This window comes from Nelumbo nucifera, chromosome 4 (assembly GCF_055504915.1).
Source record: "Nelumbo nucifera cultivar China Antique chromosome 4, China Antique-T2T, whole genome shotgun sequence".
NCBI classification, from domain to species: domain Eukaryota; kingdom Viridiplantae; phylum Streptophyta; class Magnoliopsida; order Proteales; family Nelumbonaceae; genus Nelumbo; species Nelumbo nucifera.
The window spans coordinates 89,863,564-89,884,862 of record NC_142652.1 but is presented as its reverse complement, the minus strand read 5'-3'; the positions used below and the strand labels follow the sequence as shown (position 1 = coordinate 89,884,862).

General features: G+C 36.9%; 1 protein-coding gene and 1 long non-coding RNA gene across 2 annotated transcripts; one reads left to right on the top strand and one right to left on the bottom strand.

The window, feature by feature from the left end:
• The first annotated feature begins 3,778 nt into the window (after positions 1–3,778).
• Positions 3,779–9,357, top strand: LOC104612047 (sugar transport protein 13-like). The gene is made up of 5 exons (XM_010279359.3): positions 3,779–4,030; positions 4,906–5,228; positions 7,321–7,445; positions 8,007–8,298; positions 8,408–9,357. Exons 1-5 carry the CDS (start codon positions 3,895–3,897, stop codon positions 9,134–9,136), a joined length of 1,605 nt encoding a protein of 534 aa, XP_010277661.1. The 5' UTR covers positions 3,779–3,894; the 3' UTR covers positions 9,137–9,357.
• Positions 9,358–12,566: 3,209 nt separating this feature from the next.
• LOC109115806 (uncharacterized) lies at positions 12,567–15,251 on the bottom strand. The gene is made up of 2 exons (XR_002023483.2): positions 14,956–15,251; positions 12,567–12,884 (listed from the first exon to the last, which is right to left on the bottom strand). It is a non-coding gene; the product is annotated as an uncharacterized LOC109115806 (long non-coding RNA).
• Between the last annotated feature and the right edge of the window lie 6,048 nt (positions 15,252–21,299).

Genomic DNA, 21,299 nt, shown 5'->3' with positions numbered 1-21,299 from the left:
TTTGCATTCCTTTCCAGTGCCAAACCAATTGCAGAAAAGAAGTTTTCCAGTATTAGAGAATAAAAACCTATTCAATAACTTTACCTAGCAGCTTAAGTTTTAGGATGAATGGCTCTTTTTGATTTAAGATTTCACTTGGCATATCTATCTATTCAGGAACCTGACCAATAAACAACTTAAAATAGGATGCAATCGAGCCGAGTCAAACCGTGTGTATATTAGAATCAAACTTTAAATATTTTAACCTGAATTTAATTAAAATCAAACTCAAACTGAGCCTAATCAAACTTGATATTTATCGAATTCAAACTGAGCCTAATCAAACTATTTAATTAGAGCTCGGTTGATTATTCATCTATTTTGAGATGCAGTTGCCCTATTTGACCTTCTTTCTCACCAGGATGCTTTCGAAATGGTTTAAAGTTTCTTTCTCTTCGTCACCTTTATCACTTTCTCCTCTTCCACGCAATTCTCACACATTTTCCAATAGAAAATCAGGGTACTCCAAAAATCACATCACTTTCAAACACGAAATTTTGTCCTAACTAGCCATATGAAAGAAGCTCGCTGTTGCTAGCTTGAGTTTACATCAGTGTCCCATAACACATCGCAATCGTGTAATAAGAATATGTCCCGATGATATCATCGGGATTAAGAACATCTCCCATTTATCATGAAGTTGTTTTTAATACACGGTTGAGATGTGCTGTCGGGCACTGTGGTCTCCGCTAACTTACTTTTAATTAATGAGACCAGAGACCCTTTTGATAACTACTACCAAATACCAATTGATGTCCTCTTATGCTCTGCACCAGTTGGGCTCTGTTGGTCTTAGACGACTTAGACTTTTCTTTACAATCTCTGTATGCTAGGAACTTAACCTGTGGGGCTCCCCAAAATTCATGCTAGTGGTGTGTGAAATTAAAGGGGTTTCAGTCAAAAGGTTGCATGACTCTAATGCACGAGGCGCCTGCTTCTTAATACTGTCCTTTTCCTTTAGACTTGTTTGTCTTCATCGTTAATGAAGTAAACTTCATCATCCTCATTTATTCAAAAACCTGAGGATATTAAATTGAATATATATCAAACCTCACTACCTAGATTTCAAACTGAAGGTGACATCTGAGGCCTTTGGTAATCTGGCCTAACCCCAGTCTTTCCCATCTCACCACAAAAGCAGAAACATACCTTTCAGCTTACAGTGTAACGATAGAATTAGGTCCAACCATAAATCTATGGACGTAAAAGTAGTCTTATCCTATACTTTTCTTTTTAATGCATTCATTAATATTACCTATACTTTAAAGTTAAATACATATGATCATCAATCAAGATTTTTAAAACTTAATCGGACAACAAATCATTCAAAGGTTTGGTTCTTGGATCAAACGGTTTGATCATTCGAATTAAATGGACGGCCCATTCTGAGGTAAAACGAAATCGATCATATGCCTGATTCCCAATTTTTCCGGTCTAATTTTAAAAACCATGTAACCAATTGCGTTTTTGCTATACGGTACAACAGATGCATCATTTGATTTTGTCTAGTTATTTTTTATTTTCATCAAATTATTGCTTGCATGTGTATCATGTGATGTCAAATACATTCATTACGTGAACGTGTGATGTCATTCATATTATATTTTGACCATATCTGCTATATAATTTACATTAATTTATCCTCTTTTTCTTTCTTTCTTTCTTAAACGCATATAACACCTTTTGTTGAAGTTAAAAAGTCGAACAAGCCAATTGAAAATCTAATAGTTGGGTGGTCCGTATACAACTCTCGTTTGGATAATTGCTGTCTTATGTGACAACGCCTTGGGGACAAATTCCCACCTGCCTTCATGCTTTCGCGTATCCGAAAATTTATCCGAATTCGAATTTGAGATTTGATATAATCTAATTGAGTTTGGATAATAATATTAATCATTTGAATCTGAATATTAATCATATTAATTTATTTATTAAGGTTCTGTTTCATTTACAGGAATCTAAATTTATTGTTATTGGAATTGGGATGGTCTATTCCTATAATTTGTTTGGTTCAGACAAGAATTGGAATGAGAATTAAAATCAATTGGTATGAAATTTTATTCTTATGGGAGAGAAAGGGAATGACAATTCTGCCAAGAAGGGGAATGGGATTCCAATTCTGCTCAATCAAATAATTGGAATTGGAATAATACATTCTAATTCCAATTCGAAACTCCTATTCCCGGAAACCAAACGTGCCTTAATTTATTGAATCTGAATTTTAGGCAATTAAAATATAATATATAAATTATATATTTATATACTTTATATAAATAAAATAAATAATTGGATGAAATATCTGAATCTCCAATTCTCTAAAGCTTAGTTTGGGAAGAGTGCAAATACAAATATGTTCAATGCAAATGTGTTATTTCTATACATTGTATTTGCATTCTACAAATTTGTATTTGCAATCTTCCCATATCTATATATATACTAATACAAATGGATGGAAGAATGCAAATGAGAATTTTGCAAATTTTGGTTTATCTTTGCTTGCAATTTTATTTTAGTTTCTTTTAGCCATTATTTTATTTTGTCTGCATTGAAAAAAATAGTAAAGTGAAATCTATAATAAATTAGACCAAAATTTGAATTCTAATTCATTTGCATTCTGATCCATACTTTTGCACCAAAGCAAATGAAGTTAATTACATTGCAATCAAACAAAGTGTCTATTTGGCATCGATGTCGTTGATCCAGAAAATGGTGCTGGTTTGGAGCAACGTTGAATTTGACGTTTTCTCAGATTGGAGCTCGTTGTTACCAATCTGATGTGGCAGAGACATGGATTTACCAAACAAAAAGTGTTACTGTTGCTCCAGGAAACGTCCTACCTGACAATAAAGTTTTCAAATAAAAAATAAAAAAGAGACACCATTTTCTCAAAAAACAGTACTTCCAATCCACACATCAGTAACACCATTTTATGAGAAAACAGTATTGTATATACAGCAACGATGCCAAACATATACAAGATCAATTATAAGAAAATTTAATACAACCACAATACCCACGTTCGTTTATCGCTATATTCGACTAATAATTGATATTTCCTATAAGGTGGATAAACACGACAACTTAACATATTTTGCTGAAGCCGATAAGCACTCTCCCTCTAATCTCTCTTCACCCGTATAACTGGTATAGTGTATAAGAAATACTTGCCCCCAACTAACATACTTACCCAGAGTTCCAGATAAATGAAAATCAATGGGGCTTTACTATGGTCTACGAAAATGCCGACATGGCAAAGTAGAGCTGCCTACCGGTAGTAAGATACCGACAACTTAGGGTACGTGTGAAATAAATAGCTTCATAGTCAAAAGTCAAAACCATGGTTCCCATACTCCCGATTACAAAAACAAAAGGACCGTGGCTCGTGGGGTGGGGGATACACGTAGCTGACGCTGCTGACCATTGCCATTGCCTACTCACAATTTCTTTGAGAAGCACAATTTGACGCTAATGCCCCTCACATAGCCCACAACTCCAAATCGAACTCAGCTCTCTTCGAGCATTTGACCGACGAGAATGTGGTTGCTTTCGTAATTCAACACGTAATTTCCTTCTTCGTAGCGAAAAGAACACGTTAGTTTCCTTCTTATGGTTGGGTTGACAGGACTCGTTGACTGGCTAGCCGTCACGGTGTATAACCATTAAAATATTACCACGTGGCAAGTTATCGTCTCGCTTCTGCCTCCTTCATCCGTCTATATAATAAAGGAGGGCGACCAACAATTCTTCATCCATTCCTGCTCACTATTTCGTGCTTTCTTCTGCTCTCGACTAAAGGAAAGATCATTCGGCTTCTTTTTATAGTAGTAGATACTTAAACATCTAGTCAACCCAATCATGCCTGCCGGAGGATTTTCTGCTCCGGCAACCGGCGGAGCCGAGTTCGAAGCTAAGATTACACCGATCGTCATTTTTTCTTGTATAATGGCCGCCACTGGTGGTCTGATGTTCGGTTACGACGTCGGAGTTTCAGGTTTATTTCTCGATTTCATTTCATCTTAAATTTCATCTTATTACGGTTTCTTCGGTTATATGATTTCAAAGGAAATATCCTGCGAACGTCATGATTCTAATGATCACGTGTTCTCGTTATCTAAATTTGAGTGGAAAGAGGAACGATTTTAGCAAAACTTTTTTTTTTTTTCCATCGTTGTTTTCGTGATAAACTCTCTGTTTTCTGGAATCTTGAAGATGTACTTTTCTGAGAATATTTTCACTTGTTTTCATGCACTGCTAAAAATTCTGTTAGGTTTATGAATAGAACAAAATTTTTTTCTGAATTGAAATGAAAAAGAAGATTTGTTTATTTTTTCTTTCCAATTTCTTTGACTGGGAACTGTTAGATACGGGAGAAACTCAGATCTTGATTCATTGGAATACGTTAAGCCTTAAGGCAGACCCCAGAGGAAGACAATATTCGTCGGGGAAAAAGCTGTGAGAGAGAGAGAGTGAGGTCTCCCGGCAGTCCAGAATCAGAGACCGGATCTGCTCATCACACAGGGCGCCTCATACACACACATCGTACCCTCCATTGGGAACATCTCCCATACTTATATATTATCATTCATGGGAGATGTTTCCAATGCACGGTGGATGCGCATGTGAGGCGCTCAAATGTGAGGAGCAGATCCCGTTCCCCAAGAAGCAGGATAGATGAGTGTGATGAAATTTTGATAGTAGAGTTTAATACTGGAATACGAAAAATACCCCTGACGTTAAGGAATCTTTTTCAAAAGTCATAACTCGTAGTTGAATTTGCTAACTAAGCATTTTTTAATATTTATTATTATATATTACCAAAAGAAAAAAAAAGGGACTAATTAGCGTTAATTTGGTAATTTGATGCAGGTGGTGTGACATCCATGCCGCATTTCTTGAAGAAGTTTTTCCCGGTGGTTTACCGGAAGACCAACGTGACGGAGGCTGTCAGCAATTACTGCAAATATGATAACCAGGGATTACAACTCTTCACTTCATCACTCTATCTGGCTGCGTTGACCGCCACCTTCTTCGCATCTTACACTACAAGAAGGCTTGGCCGGAAGTTAACAATGCTTATCGCCGGTATGTTTTTCATAGTAGGAGTGATATTAAATGCGGCGGCCCAGGACCTCGCAATGCTGATTATAGGACGGATCCTCCTTGGTTGTGGTGTTGGTTTCGCTAACCAGGTTTGTCACTCTACTAATTGTACTCCTAGGTGTGATGGTTACAAATTGTATCACTTAGGCCTCGTTTATTAAACCGTAAATCATTTATCTAGTTAAATGCACTTATTGAGGCAAGCGATTCTTAGGAAGCACTTGCTTGAATAAGTGCATTTATTAGGGCCTGTTGGGTTTGTAATTGGAATTGGAAAATGGTTTATTCTCATAGTCTGTTTGGTTCAGATAAATATCGGAATGAGAATTGGAATCAGTTGGAAGGGATTTCATTTTTAAGGGAGAGGGAGGGAATGGCTATTCTCTCAAATGGGGGAATGGCATTCTACCATGAATGGGAATGGGGTTCCAATTCCACCCAACCAAATAATTGGAATCGAAATAGCCCATTCCAATTCCATACCCCTATTCTTATTCCCATGAACCAAACGGGATCTTAATATTTTTTTTTTTGTTTTTTGAATAAAATTATATAATTACTATTTTATCCATAAAAATATCATTATTAAAGGTACAATATTATCACATCATATATTAACAATTTTGACATAACCGATAAAATAATTTAAGTAAGTTTTAAGAAAGTATTATTTATCTAAGTAAATGAGGTTTTTGAAAATCGTTTTTCCTCTACGACCTCTAATACCAAAACATGAACAAGAATTTCTTGTTTATATGGGATCACCTACTTATTTGCCCCCATTTACGCGTGCCCTTTGTTGTAGCATTTAGGGTATGATCGAAGCAATGGCATCAAAAGTCTACACTTTTAATAAGCTTATTTTTTTTAGGTTAATCCTCCAATTACATGGGACATTGGATAGGGCATAGAATTTGGCATGTGCATGTGTCATCAAGTGTTGAAAACGCTGGATGATATGGGATCTACAAATATCATGCCAAATCAGAAACAAAAGAAAGTATATTCTCTGTCATTCACCCCGGTCCATTGTCCTCCACAACTTTATTCCTTGGAAGTTCAAAAACAAAGCTAGTTGGAACTTCCCTTTGGCGGTTTGGCCTCTCCCCCTTTCCAAAGCCAAAGGAATAATGTTCCAGTTCCACACACTAGTCCGAATCCGCTGCACTTTTTGCTCCTGCAGTCGATTCCCATTACTTTTTCTTCTACATATTGCATCTATATCCGGAGTCCGGAGTCTCTCTTTTCTGGGACGGGGTTGGGTTGTTGTTGTTGGATGATAAGGTCTTTTTTGGTAATGTGCGCTTCCGACCAGAACCGTTGGTTCAAAACTATATAAAGGGCGGAAGTACGTAACGTAAGAGATTGTTTAAGCCACCACTCACACTCACACAGACCGATTCTGTGGAGTTCGAATCTGTTACCAACCTAGGCGGCAGAAATGGTGGGCTTTTCAGCCAAACGTACCCTAGTGCAGCGTTAGGAGAGGACAAGGGTGTAACCTGTCCCATCTTCATGGTTGGGCAGGGCAGGGCTGCAGGGGTAAAAATCCCCTGCATTGTGGGTCACCCTTGGTCCAACGTGATCAAATGGCTGCCTGTCCTCTTGGTAGAACAGGATATTCAGGACAGTAGACCTTAAGGATCAGGCCCCACGTATTCCTACCCCAAATTTTCTAGGATAATCCACTCCATCATCTGACCACGTGTCTCATAACAATTTTTGCTAAAACCAAAGAACAGATTTGGATGATGTTATGCCCCATCTAGAGAACAAGCTTTGGGGGATAGATCATGAATTAATTCAAATCCGATCGACAACCCAAATGAATCGTTAACTTGCCACGTGCAAAGATGTTGGGGATAGATCATGGGTCTGGTGGATCCAGAGCCAGAAAAAATATGAACCATGTATAGACCGTTGATTTAGCAACATCTAGTGACTGACTACTGGGAGTGCAATTTAATTTGATTAAGCACTTTTTAGATTATAAACTTAATTTGGGCCCTCCATCTGGATCTGGGCATATCTGTTAATCACTCCTTGCGGTATTCTTGTTGCACTACCCCCTGTTTCTGCAGTGCTTTTCTTCCATTTGTACCAAAAACGGAGTTTCTTGTTGTTACAAAATTGTGATATTTCCCTTTCATTAATTTGGTTGTGTTCTATTAAATACAACAGGCTGTTCCTCTATTCCTCTCGGAGATTGCACCCACCAGAATACGTGGAGGACTTAACATACTGTTTCAACTGAATGTCACCATCGGTATACTCTTCGCCAGCCTCGTCAATTACGGAACCGCCAAGTAAGCCATATAGTCCTCTCTCTCTCTCTCTCTCTCTCTCTACTGCATTTGATATGCTTATTAATTTACATGTTTGGTGGTTAAGATAGAGCGATTAATGCATTATTAATTATATGTTTGACTTAAAGAGGAGCCTACAACCCATAATTTAATAATTAATACATAGGCTGCTGATTTCCTAGATTGTTCTTTCTGTCCTATTCCTCATGTTTCAATTCTTACATAATCAGTGACTGCCATCATTTAATTTCTTTTTGGGAAAAACAGTCGGGTCTGTTTGCAATTATATTCTTATATATAGCTGAAAAGTCAAGCAAGAAACTGAGTGGGGGCCGCTGGTAAAGCTAAAAGCTCCCAGACTGAGACAGCCCAGGCTGTTTCATGATTCCAATTTCTCTGCTCGATCGTTATGAGTTTTCAAAAATTACTTCAGAGAAAAATACAAGTTGAGATGTATATTGTGTGCTCTATATATGGTTCTAAACTCAGTCTCTTGTATTTCTTTATTCGATAAATTCGATGCTGACCTAACAAGAACTTGATGATTATTTCCTATGGCAGAATCAAAGGGGGTTGGGGATGGAGGCTTTCGCTGGGGCTGGCTGGGATCCCTGCATTTCTTCTAACTGCGGGGGCTCTTTTTGTGGTGGACACTCCTAACAGCCTCATAGAACGTGGCTACTTGGAAGAGGGAAAAGCCGTCCTCAGGAAGATAAGAGGCACTGACAACATTGAGCCCGAGTTCCAGGAGCTACTGGAGGCAAGCCGCGTGGCTAAGCAAGTAAAGCACCCCTTCAGGAACCTCCTCAAGCGAAGGAACCGACCCCAGATGGTCATTGCCATAGCCTTACAGGTCAGGATTATGCTTATTTCAGTTTGATCTCTTGGTGGCTATTATTTACATAATATAGATAATGACATCAAGTTTCTAACAAGATTTATTTTTTTTGGTGGCGCAACAGATTTTCCAGCAATTCACGGGCATCAACGCCATCATGTTTTACGCCCCTGTGCTGTTTAGCACACTGGGATTTCATAATGATGCATCTCTGTACTCGGCCGTCATCACCGGCGCTGTCAACGTTGCGTCCACTGTCGTCTCTATATACACAGTGGACAAGGTGGGGCGTCGGATACTTCTACTTGAAGCTGGAGTCCAGATGTTCTTATCTCAGGTGGTGATAGCGGTGCTGTTAGGGATCAAGGTGACGGATCACTCTGACAATCTCAGCAAAGGCTATGCCATCCTGGTGGTGGTCATGGTTTGCACGTTTGTTTCATCGTTCGCCTGGTCGTGGGGGCCTCTTGGGTGGCTGATTCCAAGTGAGACGTTCCCCTTGGAGACGAGATCGGCGGGGCAGAGTGTGACGGTGTGCGTCAACATGCTCTTCACCTTTGTGATTGCTCAGGCCTTCCTCTCCATGCTCTGCCACATGAAGTATGGCATCTTCTTGTTCTTCTCCGGGTGGGTAGTCATCATGTCGTTGTTCGTGTTATTCCTTGTTCCGGAGACCAAGAACATCCCCATCGAGGAGATGACTGAGCGAGTGTGGAAACAGCACTGGTTCTGGAAGAGATTCATGGATGGGGATGACCATGGGAAGGTGACTGAGATGAACGCTTATGGGACAATTGAGATGAATGGCACCACAACTAACAAAGAAGGGAAGAGCAATGGATTTCACGTTTGATCCATCTTCGCTGCTGTAAAGAATTGGATAAATAGATTGATAGTTACAACTTACAACTATTCCTTTTACTAGGTTTGGGCAAATTTTAGGTAGCCCAGAGTACCCCATTACTTCTTCTTCTTCTTCTTTTGTACTTTTTATTTTGATTTAGTACCACATGTATCGTATCTCTCATATTCAAAGAAAATGCTTTGATAAAAAAAAAATGCTATGTTTTTCTATGCATCTGTGTTAGAGTTCGGACTTTACCCTGTGTTTAATTCAAATATAGTAGAAAGTATCTATTTGTTTTGTTGATGGGTTCCACGTGGCAAGGTCGGAGATCACTAGGCTTACCCGCTTAGTTCAAATATAAGAGGATAGGTTTCAGTAGTGAGAGTCATAGGGGTGTCAATTGGACCGGATATGGACCAATCCAATCCGGCCAATCTGAATCCATTATAGATGGACCAGGTCCAATTTAATCCGGTGAGTTCTTTGGACCATTTTGGACCAGTCCAATTCAATGTCTGGACAGTCCAATCTGTTCAAGTTGATTTTAATTTAGATTGGTTCCAATTCATTATAAATTTTTTATGGATGGACCAGGTCCAATCCAATCGAACAAATACTTTGGACCATTAAGTCTGGACTGGTCTAATTCAATATCTCTTATTGGTCTGTCCAATCCATCTAAATTGATTTCGATTTTGATGAATTGAACCCAAAATCGGTCTATTGACACCCCTAGTGAGAGGCTTGCGACCAACTCTTTCTAAATCCACTGAGTTGATGATAGACTCCCTGCTATAAAAAACATATAAAAAACATAGTATAAGGTTAGATGGGCACCCATTTGAGCTTGTCACATGTCACACAGCATAAGTAGTGACGATTTAAAAGCTTGGAAGTTGTAACAAGTTTAGGAATTTGTAGTTTACTCGTATCTGTTCGTGCCATTTGCAGTCCAGAGCAACTGCTGGATGCAAATCAGAAGAGGATTGGGAGGCCCAATTGGTGGGTGGGGCTTGGTTCTTCAGCTTGGGCTCCAACCTTCCTAATTGATACATGCAGGCCCACACAGATTATCATAGGCTCATCTTTGTTTTCTGCCATGGAGGCCCACCCAGCATTGGGTACGTAACAGCACGACTTTCATATATGGTTCACAAATTATCCTTTGACTCCAAATAGAATTATAATAGGCATTAGCATATAGAGTTAGTTAGAAAGCTGGTATTTGAATTACATTGTTGAATGACTTCATTCCATGTCTATTTTCTGTTTGAACAGATTATTTACATTATTATAATAAGGCCGGATAACAGATGCAATCATGCAATGTTTTAAAAATGGGTGATGTTTTAAAAATCAACCCAGAACCAGACTATTCTGATCGCTGATTTTTGGGTCAAATGGGTGATGATTTGATCACCCAGGTCAATGGATCTGACCAATTCAATAATTTTTGAAAAAATAATAATTGGAGACAGAAATGGAATCAATATATCTTGACCGGTTTTGGGGCTGAACGGGCTAACCATGGAGGTCAAAAACGGAAAAAGCCCCATAGTCTTGGATATGCTTTTGATGATGTAATAGTCACGGCTAAGTGATATCCACCCTCTACATTCTTATTTTAGCAAAGCTGAAAGACCCTGGTGATTCTTTAGCTCTGTTCGTAAGTTATTTATCCGGGTAAATACATTTATCCAGGTCAGTGTTTCTCAGGAAAGACTTAAATACTTACCTGGATTAGTGCATTTATCCATGTTCTTTTATTTTTCATGTAAATAAGGCAATGACCATTTTAGCCATAAAAATCCAATATTAAAAGGGGCATTTTTGTTCATTCAAGTGTGGGCAAATTTTCCCCCAAGTGAGAAAATTATTTACCCACCTAGGAGATGGGTATCATTTACCCTGGAAAATAAACTTTCCCCGATCCCCGCTTAAATCTGAAAAAGGAACATGCATTTCTTGATCAATACGAATCAAAATTCCATTGACCAACTTTCCCCCTCTCAAAATCCAGAAAAAAAACGCCCCCTTTAGGTGAATTGATGATTTGAGTTGAAAACCACTCAATGATCTTAAGCCACCATGGAATACCCTATAGGCATACTTTGGTTTTTGAGTTATATGTCATTATCAATATGTTAATTATAAAAAATTAATTTAGTATTTCCCAGACCAAAAATGGATTTTGAAATAAACAGTTCTCTAAAATGTTTACTAATTAGTCAAAGATTTCATAAATAACCACACTAATATTAGGTACTATAATATATAATTTTTTATTGTTTCAGGCTTGCATTGACATAAAATGGCTGGGTATAAGTTATAAGCTTTTTATATTTTTTCTGAGTTTTTGTTATCTTTTTCTCTGAGAGGGTCAAGCAGATGGTCCAGACAATCGGACCAGTTGACACATAACATGCCAATCTCAGCAGCAAGGGGTTCGAACATTGGCCATGGCCAGCTGAACTCAATCCAGTTGACTCTTGAGAAATTGACAGACCCCCAACCCATGCATGAATAATGAATAATGAATAATGAATAATGCTCTCTCTCTCTCTATATATATATTATTTGCCTTGGGTCTTGAAAATTGCCAACACTCTTGAGCTTTAGTTTTGACCTTTTGTCCCTTTTTCATCCATTTTACAGTGAAACAAATGAATCTCCTAAAACTCAGTTTTAAAAGAGTATAAATACAAATATGTAGTGTAAAACCTTGTATTTTGTATTGTTTTGTATGTACTTGTATTATATATTTATATTTTTTAATTTTTTTTTCAAACTAAGGCTGAGTTTGGAAGGAGTACAAATATAAATATATGTACAGTGCAAAACCTTGTATTTTATATAATTTTGTATTTAAGTTTCAAACTAAGGCTGAGTTTGTATGTACTTGTATTATATAATTTGTATTTAAAATAATATCTTTATACGTACTGAAGTATTTAAGTACAGTTTTGTTTCTTTTACAATAATAAATATTTTATTTTCTTGCCATTTATATCAAAACAATAGCTTGGAATTTTGAATAAATGAATGCGGCATTAATGTAAAAAAATCATATAGAAACAAAAAGGATTTATGAAAAACTATGCGATCATAAGGTTCTGTTTAGAAAGTGTATAAATACAAATATGCACAGTGCAAATACAATAAAAATGCAGTGGGATGATAGGATAGGATGTCTGCAAAATAAATTCTTTATATTTTAATTGCGTATGGGATCTTCGGATGTATGTACTATGTAGTGATTCTTAGTGAAGATATCTTCTATTGGACTATTATTGCAATTAAGTGGAACGCATGATTGGACGCATTTGGAGGAATAAAATATTGCAATTACCTTTCATCTAATGCAGAAACAAGACCCAGAAAAAAAAAAAAAAAAATTGAAAACCCATTGAAAGCGTATACTTAGACATAAAGGAAGGAAGATCAAAAGAAAAGAAAAAGAGCTCTTTTATTAAAGATCGAACTGCTAAGTTTTTAGTGTGTTCTTTAGAAGATAAATCTTGATCGTTTACTTTGACATAATACGCTAGCTCCAGAGATGAAATGGCATAATTGGCTGCTAGCTAGCTTCTTCCGTTCTTCAGCAGTCCCTCGTTCTTGAACCCAATTGGTGCTAACTTTTGCTTCTTGGGAGTAGAGAAAGATGAGTTTATTAAGATCAACAACATGAGTCTATTTTGCAAGCATCCTATCATCCCACCTCCACTAATGGCTGATACTCTATGTTTCATTGGTTCTGGAACAATAATAAAACAAAAATAAAGAAAAATTTATTGCAAGAAAATTAAACAAAAATCTCTATGTTTCATCGGAGATTGCCGCTGGTGGCCGGTTGCTCTAGCTACAAGCCGTGAACCGATGGGTCCATAGGATGCGAACTCCATTTTTAAAAACTCAGAGATTAACCGTTTACCAAACATTCTTTATCTTTAAAGACAAAACCTGGAGAGCTGAATACATATCCTTTTGGCCATCTTAACTGTCGAAGATCATTTGTAAAAAAAACTTGCCAAATGGCACCGTGATAATGCCACATTTATCACTCTTAGAAGACAAATCGAAAGAGAATTAATTAATTAATTAATGAATCCATTAACTATTGAACTTAACTTAAAAGTCAAAACATTAAAAGAGTACTACGGGCCTGGGGTTATCAGTGGATGGTCAATATTCATTCTGCTCAGATCATACATCTCTCTCTCTCGTTCTTCTGCATGTGTATGTTGTTATCTAACTTGTTGTGGTTGAAACCTGATAACTTGCTGAAGTTTTTGAGTAGGCGAAGCAGTTGCACAAGTGAGCCATTCCGACTTCCAAGCATGCAATGGAACTTCTCCCGTCGCCGTTTACGCGACGGGAAATGACTCCGTCTCCATCACCGGCCACCACTGCTTCCTCTGCGGCTTCCCTGGCCACTGCCAATTTGGACAGAAGCTCCACATCAACGTCCCTCCTTCCATTGCCGCAACACCGGCTCCTGCTGCTCCTCAGGTTAGCGCTTCTCCATCTTCTTCTAAGTCGAGGCAGCTGGCTTTCGCCAATTTTACAGCTTCTGTGCTGTCTCCACTTTTGCTTATTTATGAATTTTAGTTTATCGGTTAATTTTGTGGGTGCCTGTTATTGTTTTAGCTGCAACTGCCATGGGCATATTACTCTGAAGTCTGGACCGGAGTCAGGTTGATATGGTCTTTCTGTATTTTTTAGGCAAAGGAGATTTAACGAATTAATAGGCCGTTTTTAATTTTTTTATTATTCATCTCTGGTTTCCTTCTCCTTCAAAGTTCAAATCTTCGGTTAGTAAATTCGAATTTCTTTAAATTTTACGATGGAATGGATTTGGCTGAGGGGCCATTGCCCACTGGCCCACCATGTGGTGGGCTTATGGAGTGTGGTCCAAATTGACGACCACCGAACTCCTAGTTGAATGAAAAAACGGAACAAACAAAAATGGAAATATTATGAGGATGCTTTTATTTAGAGAAATATAGGTATAATAGGTAGTAGTTGATGGGCGTACATCACAACATGATCGTTCAAAGATGGTCGTCCGTCCATTTTCAAACTTCTTTTTGAAGGCCCATTTTCAAATCCAGTTGGATGTATACAACTTGCATAATATTCTGGGACTCAAATGGCATTATCCCCCCACCCTCACCAACACCTAATTGCAGGAGTCTGCCTTGACTCTCTCGTAAGGAATACACACACACACAAAAAAAAAAGTCTTTCATTGATCCAAATATTCAGGATCTTCTTGAGGGTCGGTTTAATATGTGGGAATAGAGGTCTAGAATCTGAATCAGAACCCAACTGTTTGATTGAACAGAACCAGAATTCTATTTTCATTTCTTGTGAAATGAAAATCCAATCCAATCAATTCTGATTCCAATTCCAGTCTAACCAAAACAGGTGAGGGGAATACGATTCCAACTAGGTCATGGTGAAAGTACAAAAACTCCATTCATTATTCATCATATGACTCTATTTTATGTTTAAACTCAATCAAATACAATAAAATAGTCAATTGAAAGAAACCATATGCATGAATTCTTGAAGCATTAGCTTACTTATAACAAACAAACAAAGAAATAAAAAGAATGGATAAGTGAATAACAAGAAAATAAAGGAGAGAGAAAAGAAAGGGGAAGGGGAGAAAGAGAGAGCCAGGGAAGAGGCAGTGCATGGGAAGAGCAACAACAGCTCCACCCCTCTGTTGATTGCTCCATCCCATGCTCTGCCTTATCCCTGCCTATCTCTCTCTCTGTCTCCCCACTCCACTTCCTCTAATCCCTCTCTGTATAACATACCATTTGGTCCATTTCCGTTTCGTATCCTTTCGGCCCAAAGTCATGCATGGTTTACATCAAACACTTCCTCTTGAAGAAATTACTTGGCAAGCATCTTCATCTTCCCCAATGCAAGCCCTTTGGGAGGAGGATTCTCAATTCTTTGTAGAACTGAGGGAGGGGAGAGGGCTTACTTTATATTGTTGTGTTGCATATAGTTGCAGTAGTACAGGTGCAAGTACTAATCAACCAATCCACACCCATTTACTTCTTCTAATATGTACTACCAATAACGTCTTCCAACATTCAAAATATACTAAAACATATATAATTCAAATAAAAAAGTTGAACCGTGAGACCCCCCCCCCCCCCCTCACTAATGAGTACAAGATAGTACGTATCAATATCATGTAGGACCCACACCATGTGATGACTACACCAGCCACCAACCACCCCATCGAGTTATAGAATTATGGAAAAATTCCCAACTTTGGGCCTACTACCACTTTGGTCCCCAAAATTTAAAATGCGATATCTAAATTTTTAAAATTTGATAATTCAGTATTTGTCGTTAATTAGCTGTTAAGTGACATTTGAAAAAGACACAAATGTCCTTTAAGTGTTGCATAATTTTTTTTTTGTCAATTATTTAAACGTTGACTAGAAATTAACAACCCCAAATTCTTGCCTTTTTCATTCAAGAAAATTGGGGTCACATTTGAATGGGCATTCTAATGACCCCAACTTTCTTAAATAGAGGAGGCAAAGATTTAAGACTTAATTTTTTATCAATGTTTGGATGGTTGATAAAAAAAATTAGATCACATTTAATGGACATTTGTGTCTTTTTCAAATTCTACTTAACGATTGATTAACAACTAATTAACAACAGGTACTGAATTATTATATTTTGAAAGTTCCAATATTAAATTATCACACTTTAAAGTTTGGGAACTAAAATGACACTAGACCCAAAATACAGGATACTAATCCAGATTTTTCCCTAAAATTATACTCAGTTGGGGTCAACAACAGGTCAAATCCCATCTAATCTATTGGGTTAGTTTGGCGACGGGCAAGGCAGATGAGATCTACCAACCGATCAACGGCACATCGACCATATAAAGTACTGATTGTAGATGGTTATAATTGTGTGAGACTGTTCCACAACTATCCATGTACTGTACTACAGCTCCCATTCACCATATAGAAATGGTGATTGTAGTAGTAGTAGTACAACATATAGAAATGGTGATTGTAGTAGTAGTAGTACAACATAATTCCTTTCTTCCTTCATGTACTCCAGTCTCTTCCAAACAGCCCACAAGAGACCCAACACCTGCTTTCTAAGAAGTCGGTGAAAATATCTGCAGTAAAGACGCATTGGTGGTGTTTGGTAAAACTGAACTCAGATATCTGAAAAGTAAGGAGGATCTGAATGTTGCCATGGACCCTTATGTATTCAGAATCTGTTTTTTTCTTTCTTCTTTTCTATAATTTGAATGTAGTTGAACTATTCGAATATCTGAATGTTGTACATGGACCACTTCACAAATTTACCTCTTGGATGTATTTATTTGATGAATCTAACCATGAAAAAAAATCCAGCACTTGATATTGCAAGACAAAATTTCAATAAAGAGATATCAAAACTCATATAATTTTTATAATATTTTATGTTTGAAATGGTAAATTTTATAGATAATATATAAGATTAATATTAATTAAGATGTTTAATTTATTAGTATATAAATAAATATACTTTTAATTTAAATAAATAAATATATATTTTTTAAGTTATTATTAACTAAATCGGTTCTGGGCCTGTGATTTTGTCTTGATTAATAATCAGTTTGGAACTGAGACCACCCTGTCCCGACCTACACCCAACCCACTGACAATCCTACTCTGGCTTACTCTGGTTTAACCAAATTGATCAACATTTGGTCTGGTTTCCAGAAAAACAATCCGGCTTCCAAAAAGACTTGACTGAACTGATAAGAATTATTCTAGCAATAATTAAAAATTAATGTATTTAAATAACTGAAAAACTACACGGATGCAGCAGATGTGAACCTATACTGATCACCCTAAATTTTTGTCGTTTATTATGGAGTTTTTGCATACTTAGACTGATAAAATATGTTGATTAATTAATTATTTATTTAGTTTTGATTAGTTTTAATAAACTTAGGTTAATGGACAAATAATTTAATCAACTTACACTAGATTAATTATTTATTATAGATTTTATTCTTCCTTCAATATCTTTAGTTTTTGGCAAGAAAAAAAAATCTTTAGTTTTTAATTTCAGCATGTTCTTTCATTCAAGTTTTCAACAATGTCAAATACCTGTGCATTGCTGCACATATCCCCACCAGTGATTTATTATAAGAATGTGGCCAATGGAGGCATAAGATGAAAGATTGGAAATGGAGAAAGTAGATACATGGATAAAAGATCGATAGAAACTCTTAAGAAAAATAATAAAATAGATAATGAGAAATTGGAAGATGAAGGATTTAATTGGTTAAATAGAGATCCTGGAAAACCAATTTAATAAAGACCAGAGTTCCTAGTGACATGATGAGGAAATTAGAGGCGGAGCCATCAGCCATGCCAATTCCAAGTAGGGAAGTCAGAGATGAGATAAAATGGGGATTGGACCCTAGGGAAGTACTCAGTCAAATCAGCTTACCAAGGCTTGATAAAAGAACAGATGGTGCAAATGGTGATGATTTTCTCAAATTAGTATGGCACATGATTAGAAAAACAAAGTGTAGGCCTAAAAGCAAGGTGCCAATCAATTATGGTTTTTTAACTGCCGTTGATTCAGATGGTCGGATCGTTCAGTCCGGGAATCGTTTAGGTAACTGGTTTCGTTTTACCTTAAACTCGGTTTTTGGTCAAAAAATGGTCGAATCAATTAACGATTCATTGATTCGGGCGGTCAAACCGTCGATCTATTGACCCATTCAACAATTTTTAACTGTTTTTTATTTTTTGTTAAAACAGACCCTCCGTTTGAACCATCGACTCAAAAACTAGTGGCTAGAACAATTTCATTTTCAGGTCTGTCGATTGTAACAGACTTGGGATCAAATCCCGCCTATGCTTGGGTTGGGGGGTATGGGCTACTTGCCTTGGGGCTGTTCATGGGTCGGGTTGGGTCGGTTTACTGAGGGTTTTCCAATCGACCCGACCTGGTCGGGTTACCTGAACTTGAAACCGAAACCGACCCAGTGTTAAGCAAAACCGACTTAGTCGGTTTGAGTCAGGTTGGGTCGGTTTCAGTTGGTTTCGGCTCTAAGTTCTACCATGCTTGACAGAAACTCAACTGCAATATATATGTGGGGATTGTGGCACCACAGTATGTGAGGTAGTGAACGCGAGAAAAGCCTTGTTTTGATAAACAGGATATACCTCTAGTCTACAGTTTGGATTTTGGAGAGGAGAAGAAGAGCAAAACCCATATATAATAATAATGCCTATTATAGAGGTATATATGTTATATATCTTTTCAGTAATTAAGTTTTATCTCCAAAACCATCAACCTATCCCTTTGATTATATATTCATTTTGAAGTTTAGTTGTCTTAATTGGGATTTGGGTGAATTCTGTAGGGAGACTTCAGGACAGTTAATTATAATCATTAATCTAGCCAATGTAATAGATTTGAAGAGGGACAATTAGTTATAGGGGCTTAATTAATTTAAACTTCATAAAGGGACAATTAGTCAGTTCGGTTTGGGTTGATTTCGGTTTTCACATAAGAAAACTAAAACCGACCCGAACCATCGGTTTATGATGTTTTACAATCTGAAACCGACCCGTGCTGAAGATAACCCGACCAACTCGGATTGGGTCGGTCCGAGTTGGTCGGTTTGGTCGGGCTGGGACTTCTTATGAACAACCCTAACCTGCCTACCCTTGTGTAGCCCCTTGGAGAAAAAAGAAAAAAAAGTACCCGCCTAAAATAAGAGTATTCCTTTGGTCGCTAGTTGAAGGCAAACTCCCAACCAAAAATCTTCTCCACATGAGAAAGATGCAAATAGATCTTTAGTACGCCTACTGTAGAGAGCGAGAAGATGTGAATCATGTCTACATCGCAAGCCCTCTCTCAAAACAGGTTTGGATTCCCATAAATCAGCAAATTCCAGATCTAAGCTCTAAGCAGGAGAATATTGGGTGACTCGCTTAATGGACGAAAGAATAAAGAGATAATTTACCCAAACCCATGGGGAAAGTTAATTTTATTTTGTGGGAAGTAAAAGAATTTTGCAAATAAAAATGAGAACCCTTCTCTTATTGAAAGTGGGGGGGAGATCTAATGGAGTTCTGTTAAGCCAATGAAAATCCCAATATTAGGAAGAGTAATAATCCTAATTGCAGATGGATAAAATTAACTTTGATGCTTTGAGATAGAATAGTGGAAAATGTGAGATTTCAAAGGAGAATTCTTCAATCAAAAGCAGGTCAAATTGGAGCGCACCAATCAATCAATTAATGCTGCGGAATTCTGGTTAGCAAGAGAAGCAGGTGAACTAGAAAGACAAAGTAACGGGAGAACTATTTAGAGTGACGGTGATTTTGAAGCTGGTCATCAATTCAGGGGTTCTCACGCTTTGTTTAAAATTTTGAAATCGAACCGGGGTTATCGGTTTTTAGAAAACTGGTAATCCAAATTGAGTCAAAGTCGATTGATTAACTGGTTGACCGGTTCGGTTAATTATCGGTTTGGTTTATTGGTTTTTTGATTTTTTTATTATTTATAATATTTATTAATTATAGAAAAATATATATATATATATATATATATATATATAATATGATATTTTAAATAATAAATAATATATTATATTATATATATAGTGCTTGTTTATTAATTTATAATGTATAAAAAATAAAAAAATATATAAATATACATAAAATATTATATAAATATATGTATATCGATCAATTCGGTTAACCATTGGTTTTTTATTTTGGTTAACCGAAACCGAAATGCTACTTTCGGTTTTTTAAAATACTGAACTGAAACCAAACCGAACAGTTTAATTAACCGAATTTTTGGTTCGGTTTCGGTCAGTTCGATTTCATAGTTTTTTGGTTAGCATACTAAGAGTAATAAGGAAATTCCATCCCTAGCTACACAACAAAGCACTAATGGAGACTTTGAAATCGTTTATTGTCACACGTGGAGGGAAGGCAATCGAGCTGTAAATTGGTTTGTTTATTTCAGAATATGAAGATTGCTGGAAATTATCGGGTTTTGTTGTGTAGCCCTATGAAGCGAAAAGAAAAAAAGGGGTTTAATATTAAATTCACCCTCACAAATCTTAGTTTTACTGTATAGTTGGGGTAAGTGTCAGGTATTGGTGTTTAGGTGGAGGTGTTTGAAGTTTTAAATTGTTGTAGATCTGCAGTGAAATTCAGAAGTTTGAGATGGAGTGCAGTCTATTTATTCCAAGAAGAAAAAAAGACAAAAAAAGAAAAATTAAATTGACTTGGATTATTAAAGGATGAAGTAAGGTTCAAAATATCGATTGGCAGAGATGTATCGGTACTAAAAGCTATACACAGTTTGTTCTTTTAGTGTTTTTTCAAAACTTATTTTTTGGGCATATTTTTTTTATTAAAATAAAGGGGTCCCAAAACACTTGTTTAAAAAGATACAATACCATATGTCCAATACGGGCTATATGATATCAAAATTTTAAACCTTGGGATGAAGTGCTATAACCCATCAAGTTGGCTATCTCATTTGGAGTTTAGATATGCTGATCTGATCACAACAGCAGATCCCAACTCCACTAAGCGTCTGATTCATGGACAATTTGACAATGAAAAATTTCCATTGATCAATGCAATATTAATGGCAACGGTGACAAAGGACCTAATCCTCAACAACCTTTTTAAATCCACAGAGAATCCTTTCCATTCAAGATTCTAATGCCAGTCAGTCAGCGACGGACTCACCCAAGTTCCCGGGGTAATATTAAAATTGGCTGTTTACTAGAAATAGGTTTGTTACTTCCTAATATATTTTACGACATTAGCTGCACATTGTCTCCCTTCACAGGATCATCACAGACGTGGAAGAAGATCATGAACAATTTATCCTTAGGCTTAATTTGTAAAGAGTACAAATATAAATATGTATAATGTAAATACATAAAAAAATAGGGTAAATTATAAATATCCCCCTGTATTATGGGGTCTGTGATAAAAGACCTTTTTGTACATTAATTATTTTGCACAAAGATCCCTATGTACTATGACCGTGAGACAAAGACCCCCTTTTGTTAGTCTTTCATCCAGAAAGAGCATTATAATATTTTTTAATCCCCATACTACCCTTCAAG